General features: G+C 53.9%; 1 protein-coding gene across 1 annotated transcript in view; it reads left to right on the top strand.

Annotated features, from left to right (window-relative positions):
* The window catches only part of STAB1 (stabilin 1), a gene marked incomplete at its 3' end in the record, with an annotated part of 53,489 nt that extends 39,064 nt beyond the window's left edge, over positions 1 to 14,425 (top strand). Inside the window, exons 43-66 of the mRNA XM_029086345.1 lie at positions 497 to 570; positions 903 to 977; positions 1,563 to 1,682; positions 2,692 to 2,739; positions 2,866 to 2,949; positions 3,858 to 4,004; positions 4,163 to 4,300; positions 5,261 to 5,320; positions 5,427 to 5,603; positions 6,145 to 6,231; positions 6,726 to 6,872; positions 7,043 to 7,108; positions 7,676 to 7,901; positions 8,568 to 8,717; positions 9,505 to 9,609; positions 10,046 to 10,153; positions 10,342 to 10,535; positions 11,193 to 11,337; positions 11,823 to 11,956; positions 12,809 to 12,974; positions 13,195 to 13,301; positions 13,515 to 13,634; positions 14,030 to 14,182; positions 14,306 to 14,425. Coding sequence (XP_028942178.1) covers positions 497 to 570; positions 903 to 977; positions 1,563 to 1,682; positions 2,692 to 2,739; positions 2,866 to 2,949; positions 3,858 to 4,004; positions 4,163 to 4,300; positions 5,261 to 5,320; positions 5,427 to 5,603; positions 6,145 to 6,231; positions 6,726 to 6,872; positions 7,043 to 7,108; positions 7,676 to 7,901; positions 8,568 to 8,717; positions 9,505 to 9,609; positions 10,046 to 10,153; positions 10,342 to 10,535; positions 11,193 to 11,337; positions 11,823 to 11,956; positions 12,809 to 12,974; positions 13,195 to 13,301; positions 13,515 to 13,634; positions 14,030 to 14,182; positions 14,306 to 14,425 — 2,951 coding nt within the window. The remainder of the gene's footprint in view (positions 1 to 496; positions 571 to 902; positions 978 to 1,562; positions 1,683 to 2,691; positions 2,740 to 2,865; positions 2,950 to 3,857; positions 4,005 to 4,162; positions 4,301 to 5,260; positions 5,321 to 5,426; positions 5,604 to 6,144; positions 6,232 to 6,725; positions 6,873 to 7,042; positions 7,109 to 7,675; positions 7,902 to 8,567; positions 8,718 to 9,504; positions 9,610 to 10,045; positions 10,154 to 10,341; positions 10,536 to 11,192; positions 11,338 to 11,822; positions 11,957 to 12,808; positions 12,975 to 13,194; positions 13,302 to 13,514; positions 13,635 to 14,029; positions 14,183 to 14,305) is intronic.
* Between the last annotated feature and the right edge of the window lie 31 nt (positions 14,426 to 14,456).

The following is a 14,456-nucleotide window of genomic DNA, read 5'->3' as shown; positions in this document are numbered from 1 at the left end:
TGGTCATCACTGTCCCAGCACAGTGCCATCCAAAACTGGGCAGAGAGCCCATGCTGTCCTTGGCACCTGTCTTGCTGAATGGCCTCAGACCAGTGTTTTGATCTCAAACCAAAAGAGCTCTGAGAGGTTTTTTGCCCTGGTGCGTGTCATGGAGAGGTCCAGAGGCAGAGGATGAGAGCAGTATCCCACAGTGGTGTTCCAAGATGGAGATTGAGCTGTGGGAGAGTCCAGTCCTCTCATATCCTTTAAAGCACGCTCAGGCAGGTGTGGGATTTTCTGTGGGCAGATTTATCACGACTCAGACACACACATGTGGCAGGAGTAGAACCTGCAGTTATACCCTATTGCTTTGCTATCACAAGTCACCTTTTCACCAAAACGTTTCCCAAGCTGGGAATGTCCTCCCTGTTGCTTTCCCAATACCACTTTGGGTCACCAATTCCCAGCTGCCTTGAGCAGCCCTCAGCAATAATGTGGCCTTATTTTTTTGCTGCAGAAATTGATCTCTGTCTCGAAAGCAACGGGGGCTGCCACACCAATGCAGAGTGCATTAAAACAGGCCCAAGGAAGGTGAGTTTGTGAGATGGATGTTAGGGCAACATGATTATGGAAGTTGTCACAGCTGTGTAATTCTCTTGGAGACAATCTTTACCATTGGAGTGCGCTGCCTTTGTGCTTTATTACCTTCCACATAGGAAAGTTGCCTGGGAAGGGCATGAAAAGGCTGCTGATGCCTTCTGTGGGCCAGAGGCAGTCTCGGGTAATATGTGCTGTTGACATAAGCATCGCTATTTATGAGTGGAGCGATGGGTGCTATGCCACATGCTTTCCATCCAGCTCAGCCATCCTGTGTTTTCTTTATTGGGTCCAAGTTTCAGACTGAGCATCTGTTCTCCCTCCAGGTTGCCTGCAACTGTCTTCCTGGTTACAGTGGGGATGGCGTGAGCCAGTGCAACCCCATCAACTTGTGTGAGCAGGTATGTCTGCGTTTTGCTGTTGCCAAAGGTGAAAGCCACAGCCTTGCAGGATTCCTTTCTCCCAACAGTTAACAGCAAAACCAGGGATAGCCTGATTGTGTAGAGCTGGCTGTCTTGCTTTGTCACATACCGAAGGGATTTCCTGGTGTGTTGGGTTTCCATTGCCTCTCGCAATGACCTAGAGTATGTCAGCCTCCTGGCACTCCCTCTCATGGGAGAAGCAGTGTGGAAACAGTGACACAGGGTTGGAGGCATGTGGGCTTGTTTCTCTGGGTCCATTTCGTGTGGAACATGCTCAAAAGTTTAAAAGTAATCTGTGCTCACAGCATTGCTGCCATGTCAAAAGCTCTGTGAATCATGGCGTGATTTTGTCATCACTGAGGGTTCCAAAGCAAGGTGCAAAAGTTATGTTTTACAGTAGGGTTTGGTGCTGAAAAGCCCTTAAGGATTTGAGTGAAGTTTATTCTAAGACACTAGACAGATGGAAGGAATGGTTTTCTCTCTACTGGGCTGGATGTGGTTAGCAGTGTCCATTCAGATTGTTGGTGTTCCCCCTCCATGCGAGCCTTTCGCTTTTCTTGCTAGAACAACGGAGGCTGTAGTCCCTTTGGGTTCTGCAAGTACACAGGCCCTGGCACTCGAAACTGCTCCTGCTCTTGGCACAGTGTTGGAGATGGCTTCACCTGCCGTGGCAAAGTGTATCAGGTGAGAAGCATGCGCAGCATCTTTTGTGTTCAGGCCTCCTGCCCTGCAGCAAACCACTCCCTCCCCTCCAGGTGTAAGCTGCAGGTGAACAGATCTGTAGTGTCACATCAACGCGTGTGTGATGTAGGAGTAGAGACAGGTGCTTTGAGGCAAGCTATCCCTAAATCATAGGTGTATTTGGGGTGCAGGCTTGGGGAGAGAATCACAGTAAAGTGACCTTGCTCCAAAGGGACCTGCAATGTGAACGCTCTGCTGCTCTGATGACAGCATTGGTCACACTCCAGGGAGCTGTTTTCTTAACGTGACAAGCAAATGGGAGTCTTTTTTTATGATTTTTTTTTTTCCCAAGGGATCCCACTTCTCCCAGTGTGTGGGATCAGGGCAGGTGTCCTCTGTGGCCATGCCAGGACTTGGGATTCAGTCTGGAGGGCAGCAATCTATCTCCAGCTCTGTTGCCAATTCAATGGCTGTCTGTGGGTAAACTGGTGACCTTTTCTGGTAGTGCCAAATAAAAGCTTTCATGCCCACAGCAGAGCCAAGAGAAAAGTGAGGGACTACCAGTTTTGTGCTTCTGCTCTTACTGAAAGTTAGTGTGATAAGGAGAGGAGTTTGCCCTGCCAAGCCTATGTCTGCCACTCTGGACAGCATCCCAGAACCAGCAGTGGTGGCACAGTGAGGTTAAAGGGGAAGGGGATGTTCTGTGAAGTACCTGAGGGGTTCCACATGCACAGGGGCAGTTAAACCTATGAGACAGCTGCTGCAGAAGCAGCCAGCTTTCATCTCTCTGTCTGCTCCATCTTGCAGCATCTGCGATGTCCAGGCAGAGGTTACTGCCTGCTTTTGTAACCTCCATGTCATCTGAGCCCACAATGCTGGCAAGGGAAGAGAGGGAAAGATCATTATGGTGTGTCAGGAGAACCAGTGTCTCATTGGGGTGGGAGAGTGATCTGGAGTGGAAGAAGCAAGTGGAAGGGACTCTGCTAACACCAGCTGTTTCTCTTTGTTTAAGGAGCTTGGAAGGATGGAAGACGCATCCATGTTCTTTAAGATGATACTGGTTGGTGACAAACAGCTTTGTCCGTGTCTCTGTGTAGTAAATGCCACTTAGGGTGTTCTGCAAAGGGTCTTGCTAACTGGGACCATGTTTTCTGTTTCCCTTCCCACAAATGCTCTTCTACCACAGGCAGAAAGCATCAAGGAGCTGAGTGGGGCAGGGCCTTTCACTGTCTTCGTCCCACAGACAGATTTCATAGGAAATAACAGAACGGTAAGTGTCCTCCCATCCCAAGCACTGTCAGGTGTTTGACAAGCTCCAGCCATGGCAGTGTCCCCTCTGGGGCTGCTCTGCTTGCTGAATTGAAGCCAGAGGGCTGCACTGCAGAGGGTTAAAGGCATCCCCCATTCTCCATCAGTGAGAGCAGGGGCTGGGATGCCGGCTCACTACAGAGACAATCTGGGCAGGGGTGGACATGGCTCCTGTTGTAAGGAGACCCTTACTGAAGCCCCTGCCTCATGGTCCTCAGAGGCACTGTGACAAATCAGTGACACATGGTGACTGTCGTTACCCTTGGCTGTTAGGGACTAGTAACAACAAGGCTTCACAGCATCTGTGATGACCTCTTATTCCTGCTCTGTGCCCCAGGCCCTGCCACTCTGCCTCCATTGTTCCCTTCCTTCTAGTCCCAGTAAGTGGAATGTCTGCACATGGAGACATGAGGGAGGAGAGATCCTTATTCATGACCCTGTGAACCAGACAGATTCTTGACCCAACAGCTGTCTTGTGTTGGTGTAATGGAAGATCCTAATGCTAGCACTCACAAGTCCTGTTGTGCAGCTTCATACCACTAATCCCAACCTTTTTCCCGTGGGCCTCCCCATCCACCCAGTATAGGAACAATTCTCAACAACCATGTATCCCAGATGTCACTTCCTCAAGGTCAATGTGGACATCTGTGGTCAATGTGGACATCAGGGAACCCAAATGCTGGTTTTGTCAAGCTGGTTGAAATTTCCAAAAGCTCTCAGATGGTTTTGTGCATTCACTGCATTTTGAGGGGGACTGGTTTCCATGCAGGGATGGGTCAGAGGGGGCTTGGGCAATCCAGGTCTCCCTCATCAGGTCTCCGCAAGGCAAAGTGTCCTCAGTGCGATCTCGTTCTTGTTTTCTCTCTGTAGTTTGAGGAGTGGAGGAGCAGAGGTCTCCTCCGGGACCTGCTTCGCTACCACATGGTGGGCTGCCAGAAATTGCTCTCCAGTGACTTGGAAGCCCATGAGTCCCTTACATCTTTATCTGGCCACAGTATAAAGATCACAGTGAAAGAGGTAGTTCTGTGCTACAATTCCCTTCCCTATCCCACTTGTCAAGATGTCACTTTTGCTGTCATTTGAAGGCCACTGTGGTTGTGGCAAGTGACTTGCCTAGGCCCCGCAGATGGCAGTGCTGTGGGTAGGAGTGCCTCATTGCATCCCTTCTCTCTCAGAATAGCATCTATCTCAATGAGGAAGCCAAAGTGGTCGTGAGTGACATCATCGGTGTGAACGGGATCATTCATTTCATCAACAACGTCCTCGTTCCAAGTGACCTGGTGGACCATAACACTTCCTCAAAGGTCTCACAGGTGAGGCTGAAGCAGTGACTGTGCCATGATGACTGCCATGGTGAGAACAGGGCTAGGATCTGTCTCCCAACAGTTCTGATAGTGCTGTCCTTGATAAGCCCTCAGCCCAACACCACATGGAGTGTTCTTCCTCCCTGTTCCTAGCTGTGTAGGGTTGTCTGAGGGCACAGATTTGGCTTGTGAAGGTGACGGTATTTGTGGCATAGCCATATTTGGCATAGAATCATAGAATGGTTGGAGTTGGAAGGGACCGTTAAAGGTCATGTAGTCCATCTCCCCTGCAGTGACAGGGACATCTTCAACCAGATCAAGTTGCTTAGAGCCCTGTCCAGACTGACCTTGAATGTTTCCAGGGATGGGGCTTCTACCACCTCTCTGAGCAACCTTGCCCAGGGTTTCACCACCCTCACTGTAAAAAATTTCTTCCTTATATCCAGTTTAAATCTCCCCGCTTTTAGTTTGAAACCATCACCCCTTGTCCTATCGCTACAGGCCCTGCTAAAAAGTGTGTCCCCAGAAGGAGCCTTGTCCACCACTAGGGAACAACAGTACTGGATGTAGGCAGGGGATCATGTCCTATGCCACCATCACACGCCTTTTCCACTGCAGAGCAGACTGCAGTGTGAGATTGCCAATGTCTCTGGTACTCCTCAAACAAGTGCTAGGAGCTTACAGATCCTGTGTTTTAGAGAAGATAACATGTTTTCTGTGCAGCACAACAGTGTGCTGAAAATCACCCCAGCTCCTGCCATAGCAGTGTCTACCCAGGACGAACCAGAAAAGTGGTGGCTGCTGAATGCCAGCGCTCACCAGGCCACATCCACCAGCCTGGTGATGACAGAGATAAACGTGTGTTCAGCTCCTGTAGTTGTTAACTGTCTGGTTTCTCCCCTGCATGGTTGCTCCACGTCCTGGACGGGGACCTCTCAGTGACAGTTGTTTGCTTTCTTCCCCCTGCAGCAAAAAATCACGGAGGTGGCAGAGGCCTTTGGGTACTCCATTTATAGCAAGCTGCTGCAGGTGAGTGACCTGAGTCCTCCTGCTCTCTGGGGAGGTGGTGTGTACATGCAACACGTTCAGTTTTGGCTTGTGGCTTTTTCTTTGTATCCCCTCCTATCTCGGACAGGACGCGGAGCTGCTGCCACTGGTTAGTGACCCCCTGCATAGACCCTTCACCATGCTGTGGCCCACAGATGCTGCATTTAATGCCCTCTCAGAGAAAAGACAGAAGTGGCTGTACCGCAGAGAGCATCGGGATGTGCTGGCCTCCTACCTCAAAGCACACATGATCAGGGACACAAAGGTAAATGTGACAACAAACAGGCGCTTACTTCCCGAGGCCACGTCTGGTGCCACCACCTGCCTATGGTTACGACAGAGCAATCTGGCACAATCTTTTGCTGTTATAGAACATGCAGCATTAGTTGTCTTGGGAAGACCCAAAGTTGTTTGATCATTTGAGGCAACTACCACTTCATCATGAACCTCTGGTGCAGCGTGGCCGAGCTGAAACCTTCTGTCATCAGCTTCCTGTGGAGGCCGTGTCACCCCCAGAGCATCAACACAGGGCTCACAAGCAGGCACCTGTCTATAGGGGTGATGAACAAGGGTGGTGGACAAGAGTCCAGGGTCTGCTTACACCTGCTGGCCTCTCACTGTTCAGGAATCTGTGACTAACCCAGTATAGTTACGCTGTTCCACCCACACCAGCTTCACGTGCTGCCCTGTCACACTCCCTCTTAGTGTTGCTGCTGACCCCTGTCCTCACCAGGCAGCATCCCATTAGGAGTATGAACTCCCAGTTTTGCCTGTCTCTCCCTTCACATTCTCTTTCTTCCTCTTAGATTGTTGCTGGTAACATGCCCCAAATCAAATCCATACGGACCATGCATGGCTCCACCATCTCCTTCAGCTGCAGCAAAACCCGTGTGGTGAGTGATGGTGACGCTGGGCTCAGCTTTCCACTGAGCATGTGTCCCTGGGCAGAGCCATGGGGCAACTGGTGCTCTGTGGTGGTCACCAGCAGGAAGTGAACACAGAGTTGGGGTGCTTGCAGGGTGAGACACCCCATTCTCCTGGCTACAGCGGAGCCTGTAGAGAGACTTCAGACTCTCTGGCCAGCTGGCAGGAAAGTGCAGAAGCACTTGGTACCTGCACATGCACTTCATGATGACCAGGTTGCTAAGCCAACCACATAGTGTTATGACCTTTATAGAGCACATGTTGCATGGACAGAGGCCATTTCTTAGGAGATTTGGCCATGAAAGTGGCAATTTGGAAGGGTGGTCAAGGACATGAGCACAGAAATTTTGGAGAGTTCTTAGGGTGATTGAGAAGCGATGGCAGCCAAAAAGGGCAACTTCTGGGTGGTGCAGCCAGGATGTAGGATGTGCCAGGATCACAAGTTGCTTTCTTCCTCTGGTAGGGGGAGCTTCTGGTGGGGAACAGCGATGCCACCATCATCCAAAGGCACATGGAATTCAATGGGGGCATTGCTTATGGCATCGACAGGCTGTTGGAGCCACCGGATCTGGGATCTCGGTGTGATGAGTTCATCTTTGTTGAGCTGCAGGTGAGCACTTGTCATGAGGCCAGTCCAGATCTGTGCCACCTTTTGAGCCCCATGCCTGGGAAAAGGGATGTCAGGAGGGCTTCCTGCTCTTCCTCAGCACAGCTCTGAGCAGCTAAGAGAGACAGGAGCACATACTGAGTTGTTGTGAGGTTTCTTTCTCCCCTCCACAGGGATCTACAGAGAACTGCGGACTCTGCGGCTTCGAGCCACCCTGCCCTGCTGGCTCCGTTCAACGGGTAAAGCTCACAGCTTTGTCACCAGGGAGGCCTGTTAGGGGGCTGATGACAATACCCACACCTCCCTCATGTTTTAGCAGCAAAACAAAGGCACATCTGCATGTGATGAGTCCCTCAGCTCGATCGCATTGTCCACACCTTGCCCCAAGTCACATGGTCCCATAGGGCAGGAGCTGGGCTGAGCAACACGGGGTCAGGGGCTCCAATGGTCTTTGCTTGGTCAGTCCCTGTATGGGTGACAGTGGCTGGAGGGGTCCCTGCAGCAGCACTGGGGGCTTCTCTGGGTGCTTTATAGCAAAAGAGCTCGGTCTGGCTGTGGGAGATGGACCAGGGATCAGATGGGGAGCAGCCCTGGGGGCAGTGGTTGCACTCCACTCTCACTGTACCACCCGTTGTCTCTCTCTGCCGGGCTTCTGGCTTGTCCCTGAGGTACATCTCTGGGTTCTCTGTCACCAGCCCCAAAACACTTTAGGAAACCTCTGTTACTTGTCAGAAAACTGAATGAGTGACACAAGAAGAGTCAAAGTGAGACATCAGTGACCAATGTGGCCAACTCTTTCCTTGCAGGGGGAAACCAAGCGCTGCTACTATTACGGAAACCAGCTGTTGAGAAACACTTTTCTGTTTCACCGCAACTCCCTGTTGCGGCCGTCCTGGCCACCCTCCCCGTGGGACCGCTTCAGAAGACACTTCTCTTCCAGGGGGCCTCTGAAACGAGGCTGCAAGAGGAGCTGTGCTTCTGCCCAGTGGGTCCCTCAGTGCTGTGCCAACCACTATGGCCGCGACTGCCAGGGTAAGGAGCCACACAACCCTTTGCCACCCCACACCAGCCCTTTCTCTGGTGGGAAGTTGGCATTTCTGGTTCAGCACATGGCGTCCATGAATGTGTTTCCCTGGAGAAGGCTGAGCAACACCCCAGGCAGGGAGCCCCAGTCTGAGGAGGGTGCAGGGAGTGATCCCCTGGGAGTGCATGTGGATGGTATCGTAACAGGGAATTCCCTTTCCTTGGAGACCTGCTTGTCCCCATGGAGAGCCCAGGGCTGCAGGGGGTGGCTGTCAGACATGTCACTCATCCCTAGATGTTGCCAATGCTCAATCGTTCCCCAGCATCTGCCCTCTGCACTTCATCCATGGGCAGCTTTTACATCCTTGGATGAGTCTGCTGCCAGGTTAGCATGAGGCAGGTCAGCACAGACTCAGCACACTGCAGCAGAGGACCTTCCCAGACTGAACCTGTGCCACATTTGTCCCTGTTGCCCCTGTTCCTTAGGTCTATTGTCAAGGGATCTCCCCAGCACTCACTCCCCAGATTGCTGAGCAGGTTCTATGCTCCGATCACCCCATAAGCAGCAGCTCATGTGGCACCTGGTGTGCAGGCTCTGCAGGGGGCAGCGGGTGGCTCCCCTCCAGCACAGGGTCACTTTGTCACCGCAGCCTCACTAAGGTGCCCCATTTGCAGCCTGCCCGGGAGGGCTGGAGGCGCCGTGCGGTAACCGTGGTACCTGCGACGACAAAATTGGTGGCTCGGGGAGATGCAACTGCAGCCAGGCTTTCATCGGCACCAACTGTGAGCTGTGTGCACCGGGCAGATACGGGCCAGACTGCCAAGGTAAGAGGGGAGCTGTGGGGTGGCAGCAACACAGAGGTTTGTGCAGAGGTGGCTGGAGCACGTGGTGCTACTTGGAGAGGGGGTAGGTGCTGGGCTGACTGACCACTTTGCAGCTTACAGCATGGGTGTCAGTGCTGCCACGTAGGCATCAGCCCCCACAGTGCTCGGCTCAGTGCTCTTGGCTGGACAACCATTAGTCCAGCAGCTGTAGTTTGGGAAGTCTGGGTGGCACATGCCAGGAGCTGTGGCCAGTGCAGCCAACAGCCTCACCTCTGTGACGAGGCCCTGGGGTCAAAGACCCCTTCTCGTTTGTCTGAGAGCCCCAGTCTGGCAAAAAGTATTAAATTGTATTTTGAGCTGGAGGACAAATCCAAAAGTTGTGATGAGCTCTGTAGAGAAAGAGCATCTCCTGGGATATGCTTAGGAGGGACCTCTGCCCCTGGGACATGAGAGAAAAGGGAGGAGTCCCCCATCCTTCCCTCCCAAGCTGGGCCTTATGGGGTCTTCAGGAATGTTTTTGATGGCTGTATGTTTGCAGGGACTCAGAGTGAAAAACCCATCTCTAGAAACACCCAGGGGAGGGGAACGATGGGGGTTTGTGGGTGCAGAGAGGTTGTCCCTCCTCTTTGAAGGGTGTGTGTTGCAGAGCGGAGCCAGGGCTGGCAGCGACAGGAAAGGATGTGCACGTACTGCCCAGCCTGCCACGTGGCTGTCCCATGGTCTGGGCATGGCCTGCCACTGCCACCAAGGCAGATGCCGTGACAGTGTTTTGGTCCCTTCCTCACAGAGTGTAACTGCACTGAGAACGGCGTGTGCAACGGAGGACTGCACGGCGATGGCTTCTGCTTCTGTGCTGAGGGCTGGACTGGAGACCGCTGTGAAATCAGACTAGGTGAGGGGTGCCAAGCCCCACCACCCGCTGTTCCCTGGGACTTGGTGCCATACGACCACTGTACCAGTAGCTGATTGTTCAAGTAGCCAGTCAGAAATATCCCCAAAAAGGATCTCTTAGTTGTGGAGCTCATCCTGAGATCTGGCCCATGCTGTTGAGTTTCACAAGGGTTGGGCTGGTCAGGAGGAGGAGGAGGAAAGCTCCACTTGATCACAAACAAGTCCCTGAACTGAGGGGTGCTCCAAGAAGCACTTGAGGGTGAGGTGAAGGCCTGAGGTCTAATGGTCCTCTGCATTTGGGCAAGGCACCTGCAGAAAAGCACAGGGGGAGAGAGAGGGGAGCACGGGGCAGTGGCTTGAGGCAGAGGCTGGTGATGGCAGCCATGCCCATGTTGCAGCCCTTGGATCATTCTGACCCATGTGTGTTCTGGTTTCAGTCATGACACCCACTTGCTCTCCACCGTGCCCCCCCGAGGCCGTCTGCCGCTCCGGCAACCTCTGCGAATGCAACCTGCACTACGAAGGAGATGGGAGAGTGTGCTCAGGTGGGGAGGACCACGAGGGGCTAGGGTGGAGGGGTGGTGAGCGAAGGGGAAAGTGGACAACATGACAAGACAACGGGTGGCCATCTCCTGATGGCCATATTGGTGTGATGACTGGCAGGACAAGACAGACAGACCACCAGGACACCTAGCAAGGTGTTTGAGTTAACCTGACACTTTTATCCCTGCAGTGATTGACATGTGCAGCCAGGACAACGGGGGTTGTGCCAGGCAGGCACAGTGCACACAGGTTGGTGTGAACGTCTCCTGTACTTGTGCTGCTGGGTACGGAGGCGACGGCTACGTCTGCGACCCCATAGACAGGTGTGCGGACGGTAGGAACGGGGACTGCAGCCAGCACGCCAACTGCATCAGCACCGGGCCGGTGAGTACATCCCCTACGTCCAGGGAGATCTGAACACCTGGGAGAACAGCGCAGGTGGCTGCCGTAGGGTCCTTCAGGCTGCTGGAGGACAGCAATGTGACAGTGTCCCCTGTTACTGCAGTCCCCAGGCCTGCCCCTCCCCTCCAGTCCCCTCAGCTACTGCGCTCATCCTGCAGATCCTTACTGCCAGGCAGGGACCGTGCCCTTGGGCTGCTGCTTGGCTGTGGTGATGGTCCTGGTGATGTTATGCCGAGGCCATTTTTCCCCATTCCTTTGTTTAAGGGCGTAAGCTGTGTCAGTTGTGGCATTTCTGGCCTGTTTTGAGGGCTGTGGGATGGTCCTTCAAGTTCAATGCCAGTCATTTTTGCAGAGGAACCAGAGCTGCTCACTGCAGGCCATGCGATGGGACTGGGAGCATGATGTAGTGCAAGAACCATGAGCCACGTACCTCGAAGCTCAGCTGCACATCAAACAGCATGTGACAAGGAGTCAATTATTTGGTTCATGTGCAGTTGGATGTGGGGAGGCCATGTGGCCTTTCCTAGCTCTGTCATGGTCCCAGTGGGCTGTAGAGGCGTTCTGAAGGGATATGAGGATCTCCAGCTGGCATCTGCCTGTCTGCACTCACACAAATGCCGTCCTTCCTTTGTGCTGCAGAACGAGCGGCGCTGCGAGTGCAAGCGGGGCTACGTCGGTGATGGGATCCAGTGCCTGGAAGAGGTTGTGCCACCCACGGACAGGTGCCTGCAAGACAACGGGCAGTGCCATCGGGAGGCCATTTGCACTGACCTGCACTTTCACGGTGAGTGTGCTCAGCCCCGCAGTGTCAGGGATGATGTTCCATGGAGAGGTCACACTCTCTCATCCTTCACCTTCTGCCTGGGGCACCTCTCGGGAGAGTTGGCGGGTGGGACAGCCAAGGGACTTGTCTCTGGAGCTTGGGCTGGTTTTCACATTCCCCTTGTCCCCTGTGTGTCATATGCGGGAGGACAAGCATCCTTGTCTGCTGCTGTGATGCGTGAGATGGCCTCTGGTGGGATGACACTGCCACTAAGCACTGTCGCCCTCATGGAAGGCAAGAAGCTCAGAGGAAGCCATGCTGCATCCCTCCTCACCCTCACTTGAGTGTTGTCCACATCCCACCCTTCCACGCAGCACAGAGCACCCTCCCTTGGCTCTGTGCTCACACAGGGGACCCACGCGACTGTCCCAGGGAGGCTGCTCGCTCTCTGGCTGTACTGATGCTCCCTGGCTGTACTGATGCTCCCTGGCCTTGGTGTTTTGCAGATAAGACAATGGGTGTGTTTCACCTGCAGTCACCCCGGAAGAAGTACGACTTCACGTACGAGCAGGCTCAGGCAGCCTGTGCCGCAGAAGGCGCTTCCCTGGCCACGTTCCAGCAGCTGGCAGCAGCACAGCAGGTCAGGGCAGGGGTGCAGAGGTCGGGCAGGGGCTGGTTCCATCACCTCGTGGGGTGGGGACATGAAGTGCTTCTCCCTGGGCCCGGTGCAGCGGTAGTGAGCCCATGATGTGTGGGTGGGCAACCACCCATCCCCTTGGCCAGGCCATGTTTGCTCCATCTGCATCCATGAAACCAGGAGAGCTGGTGGCTCTTGTCAGTCACATTGGGACGAGACCTCTGGCAGCGCCCAACCCATTGGGTGTTGGGGGGATGTCGGATAAGGCTGCTCCATGGGAGCGTGCATCAGGGCAGAAAACCTGGGCCAGAGATCACAGAATGTTAGGGATTGGAAGGGACCTCGAAAGATCATCCAGTCCAACCCCCCTGCTGGAGCAGGAACCTAAATGAGATCACACAGGAAGGCTTCCAGGCGGGTCTTGAATGTCTCCAGAGAAGGAGACTCCACACCCTCCCTGGGCAGCCTGTCCCAGGGCTCTGGCGCCCTCACGGTAAAGAAGTTTCTTCTCAAGTTTAAGCGGAACCTCCTGTGTTCCAGCTCACACCCATTGCTCCCTGTCCTACCATTGGGCATCACTGAGAAGAGCCTGGCTCCATCCTCATGACATTTGCCCTTTATATATTTATAAACATTAATGAGGTCTCCCCTCAGTCTCCTCTTCTCCAAGCTAAAGAGCCCCAGCTCCCTCAGCCTTTCCTCAGCAGGGAGATGCTCCACTCCCTTAATCATCTTGGTGGCTCTGCGCTGGACTCTCTCAAGCAGTTCCCTGTCCTTCCTGAACTGTGGGGCCCAGAACTGGACACAATATTCCAGATACTACTTTTAATCTCATCATTCATTTTGCTCTGCTAGATGGGATTCCATCTGTGCTTGGTGGGTTGGCTGGACAATGGCACAGCTGGATACCCCACAGCCTACCCCAACCCCAGCTGTGGGGCCAACCGAGTGGGCATCGTGGACTATGGCTCCCGAAACAACCTGAGCGAGACCTGGGATGCGTTCTGCTACCGGGAGAAGGGTGAGTGGTGTGAGCACATTTCCTGGGGACGGTCCTGCTGGGCACAAGAGGTGTGTTGGGGCAGCAGGTAGAGAACTGCCCTTGGAGCATGAGGCACATCCTCCTCTCCCCATGCCTGTGTCAGGAGGGAACATGCTGAGGGGTATCCAGAAGTCCAGGGATGGGTGGTCAGTGTAGCCACCACGGGCGAGTTAAGCCACATCTTGGTGTTTCTTTGCAGATCTGACCTGCACCTGCCGCGATGGGTACGTGGGAGATGGGTACTGGTGCAGCGGCAAACTCCCCGATGTGCTCGCAGACCACGCTCGCTTCTCCACCTTCTATTCCGTAAGCGATGCTCTCCTGGTTCTTCGGTACGCCAGCAGCCGGCAACGAGGCAGAGGGAGGGAGCGTGGTGGTTTGGTTCTGCGTGCAGGGGAGAGAGTACAAACACAGAGGCATTTTCTTTCCAGGGCTGGGGGATGTTTCCTGGGCTGGGGAAGGTAACAGCATTGAGCTGCCAGGCGTGTGCTGATGGGGAAGATCTCCCATCTTTTCCAGATGTTGCTCGATTTTGCCAATGACACAGAAGAAGGACTGGATTTTTTCATCTATTTGTCTGATGACTCCGCTCCCAAAACCCTCTTCGTCCCTCTGAATTCTGGCTTTGCAGACAATGAAGTAAGCAAGCATGGAAAATTGGCCGCTCGAGGGTACATGGAACGAACTATCAGAGCTCCAGAGGAGAGCAGGAGTCCACCAAAGCTGGGGTGATGGGGATGTGAAATAAGAGTCTAGGTCAGAGGGGGCTGCTGGAGGGCTCTAGTCCAACCGTTCCCTCAGAAGAGCCATTTAGGTCAGGTTGCTCAGAGCCTTCTCCGGTCGAGCTTGGACTATTTCTAGGGATGGCAGTCCCCCCTTCTCTGCATAGTAGTTTTTGTGCCATGGTGCCCATGAATTGAGCTGTCATGTGGCCATGGAGGGTCTCTGGCCAGGTGGGGGCTGCAGCCAGCAGGAGGGAAGGGTTGAGAACCAGCTCAGCCGTTTCTCATCCCTGCTCTCTGTTGCTTTTTCAGACACTGACAGGAGAAGAACTGAAGCTCCATGTGTCATCCAGCAATGTTGTCCTCTTCAGCTTCAACCTCACAACAGGCACCATCATCCCGTCCCAGTCAGGATATGACCTCCATGTGTCAGACCTCCCAGTGGGCAACAGCACAGAGCACTCTGTAGGTTTAATGGGGACAGAGGTCCAAAAAAAGCCCCCCAAGTCTCCAACACATCGATGTTGGGACAGGGCCCAACGGGGAGGCTTTCGGGTCGGGTGACGTTGTCTCTGTCCTGTGCTGTAGGATGCCAAGGGGATCAATGACTCGATGATTGTGGAGTGGGACATCGTAGCTTCTAACGGCATCATCCACGCCATTGCAGAGCCGCTGAGGGTCCCGCCGCCCGTCGTCAATCTTGGGCAGGTGGGTGTCGAGGGCATCGGCAGGGGGGGAA

This window comes from Antrostomus carolinensis, unplaced genomic scaffold, assembly GCF_000700745.2.
Source record: "Antrostomus carolinensis isolate BGI_N321 unplaced genomic scaffold, ASM70074v2 scaffold10998, whole genome shotgun sequence".
NCBI lineage: Eukaryota > Metazoa > Chordata > Aves > Caprimulgiformes > Caprimulgidae > Antrostomus > Antrostomus carolinensis.
The sequence above is the reverse complement of the archived record's forward strand: the minus strand, read 5'-3'. Positions and strand labels throughout refer to the sequence as shown.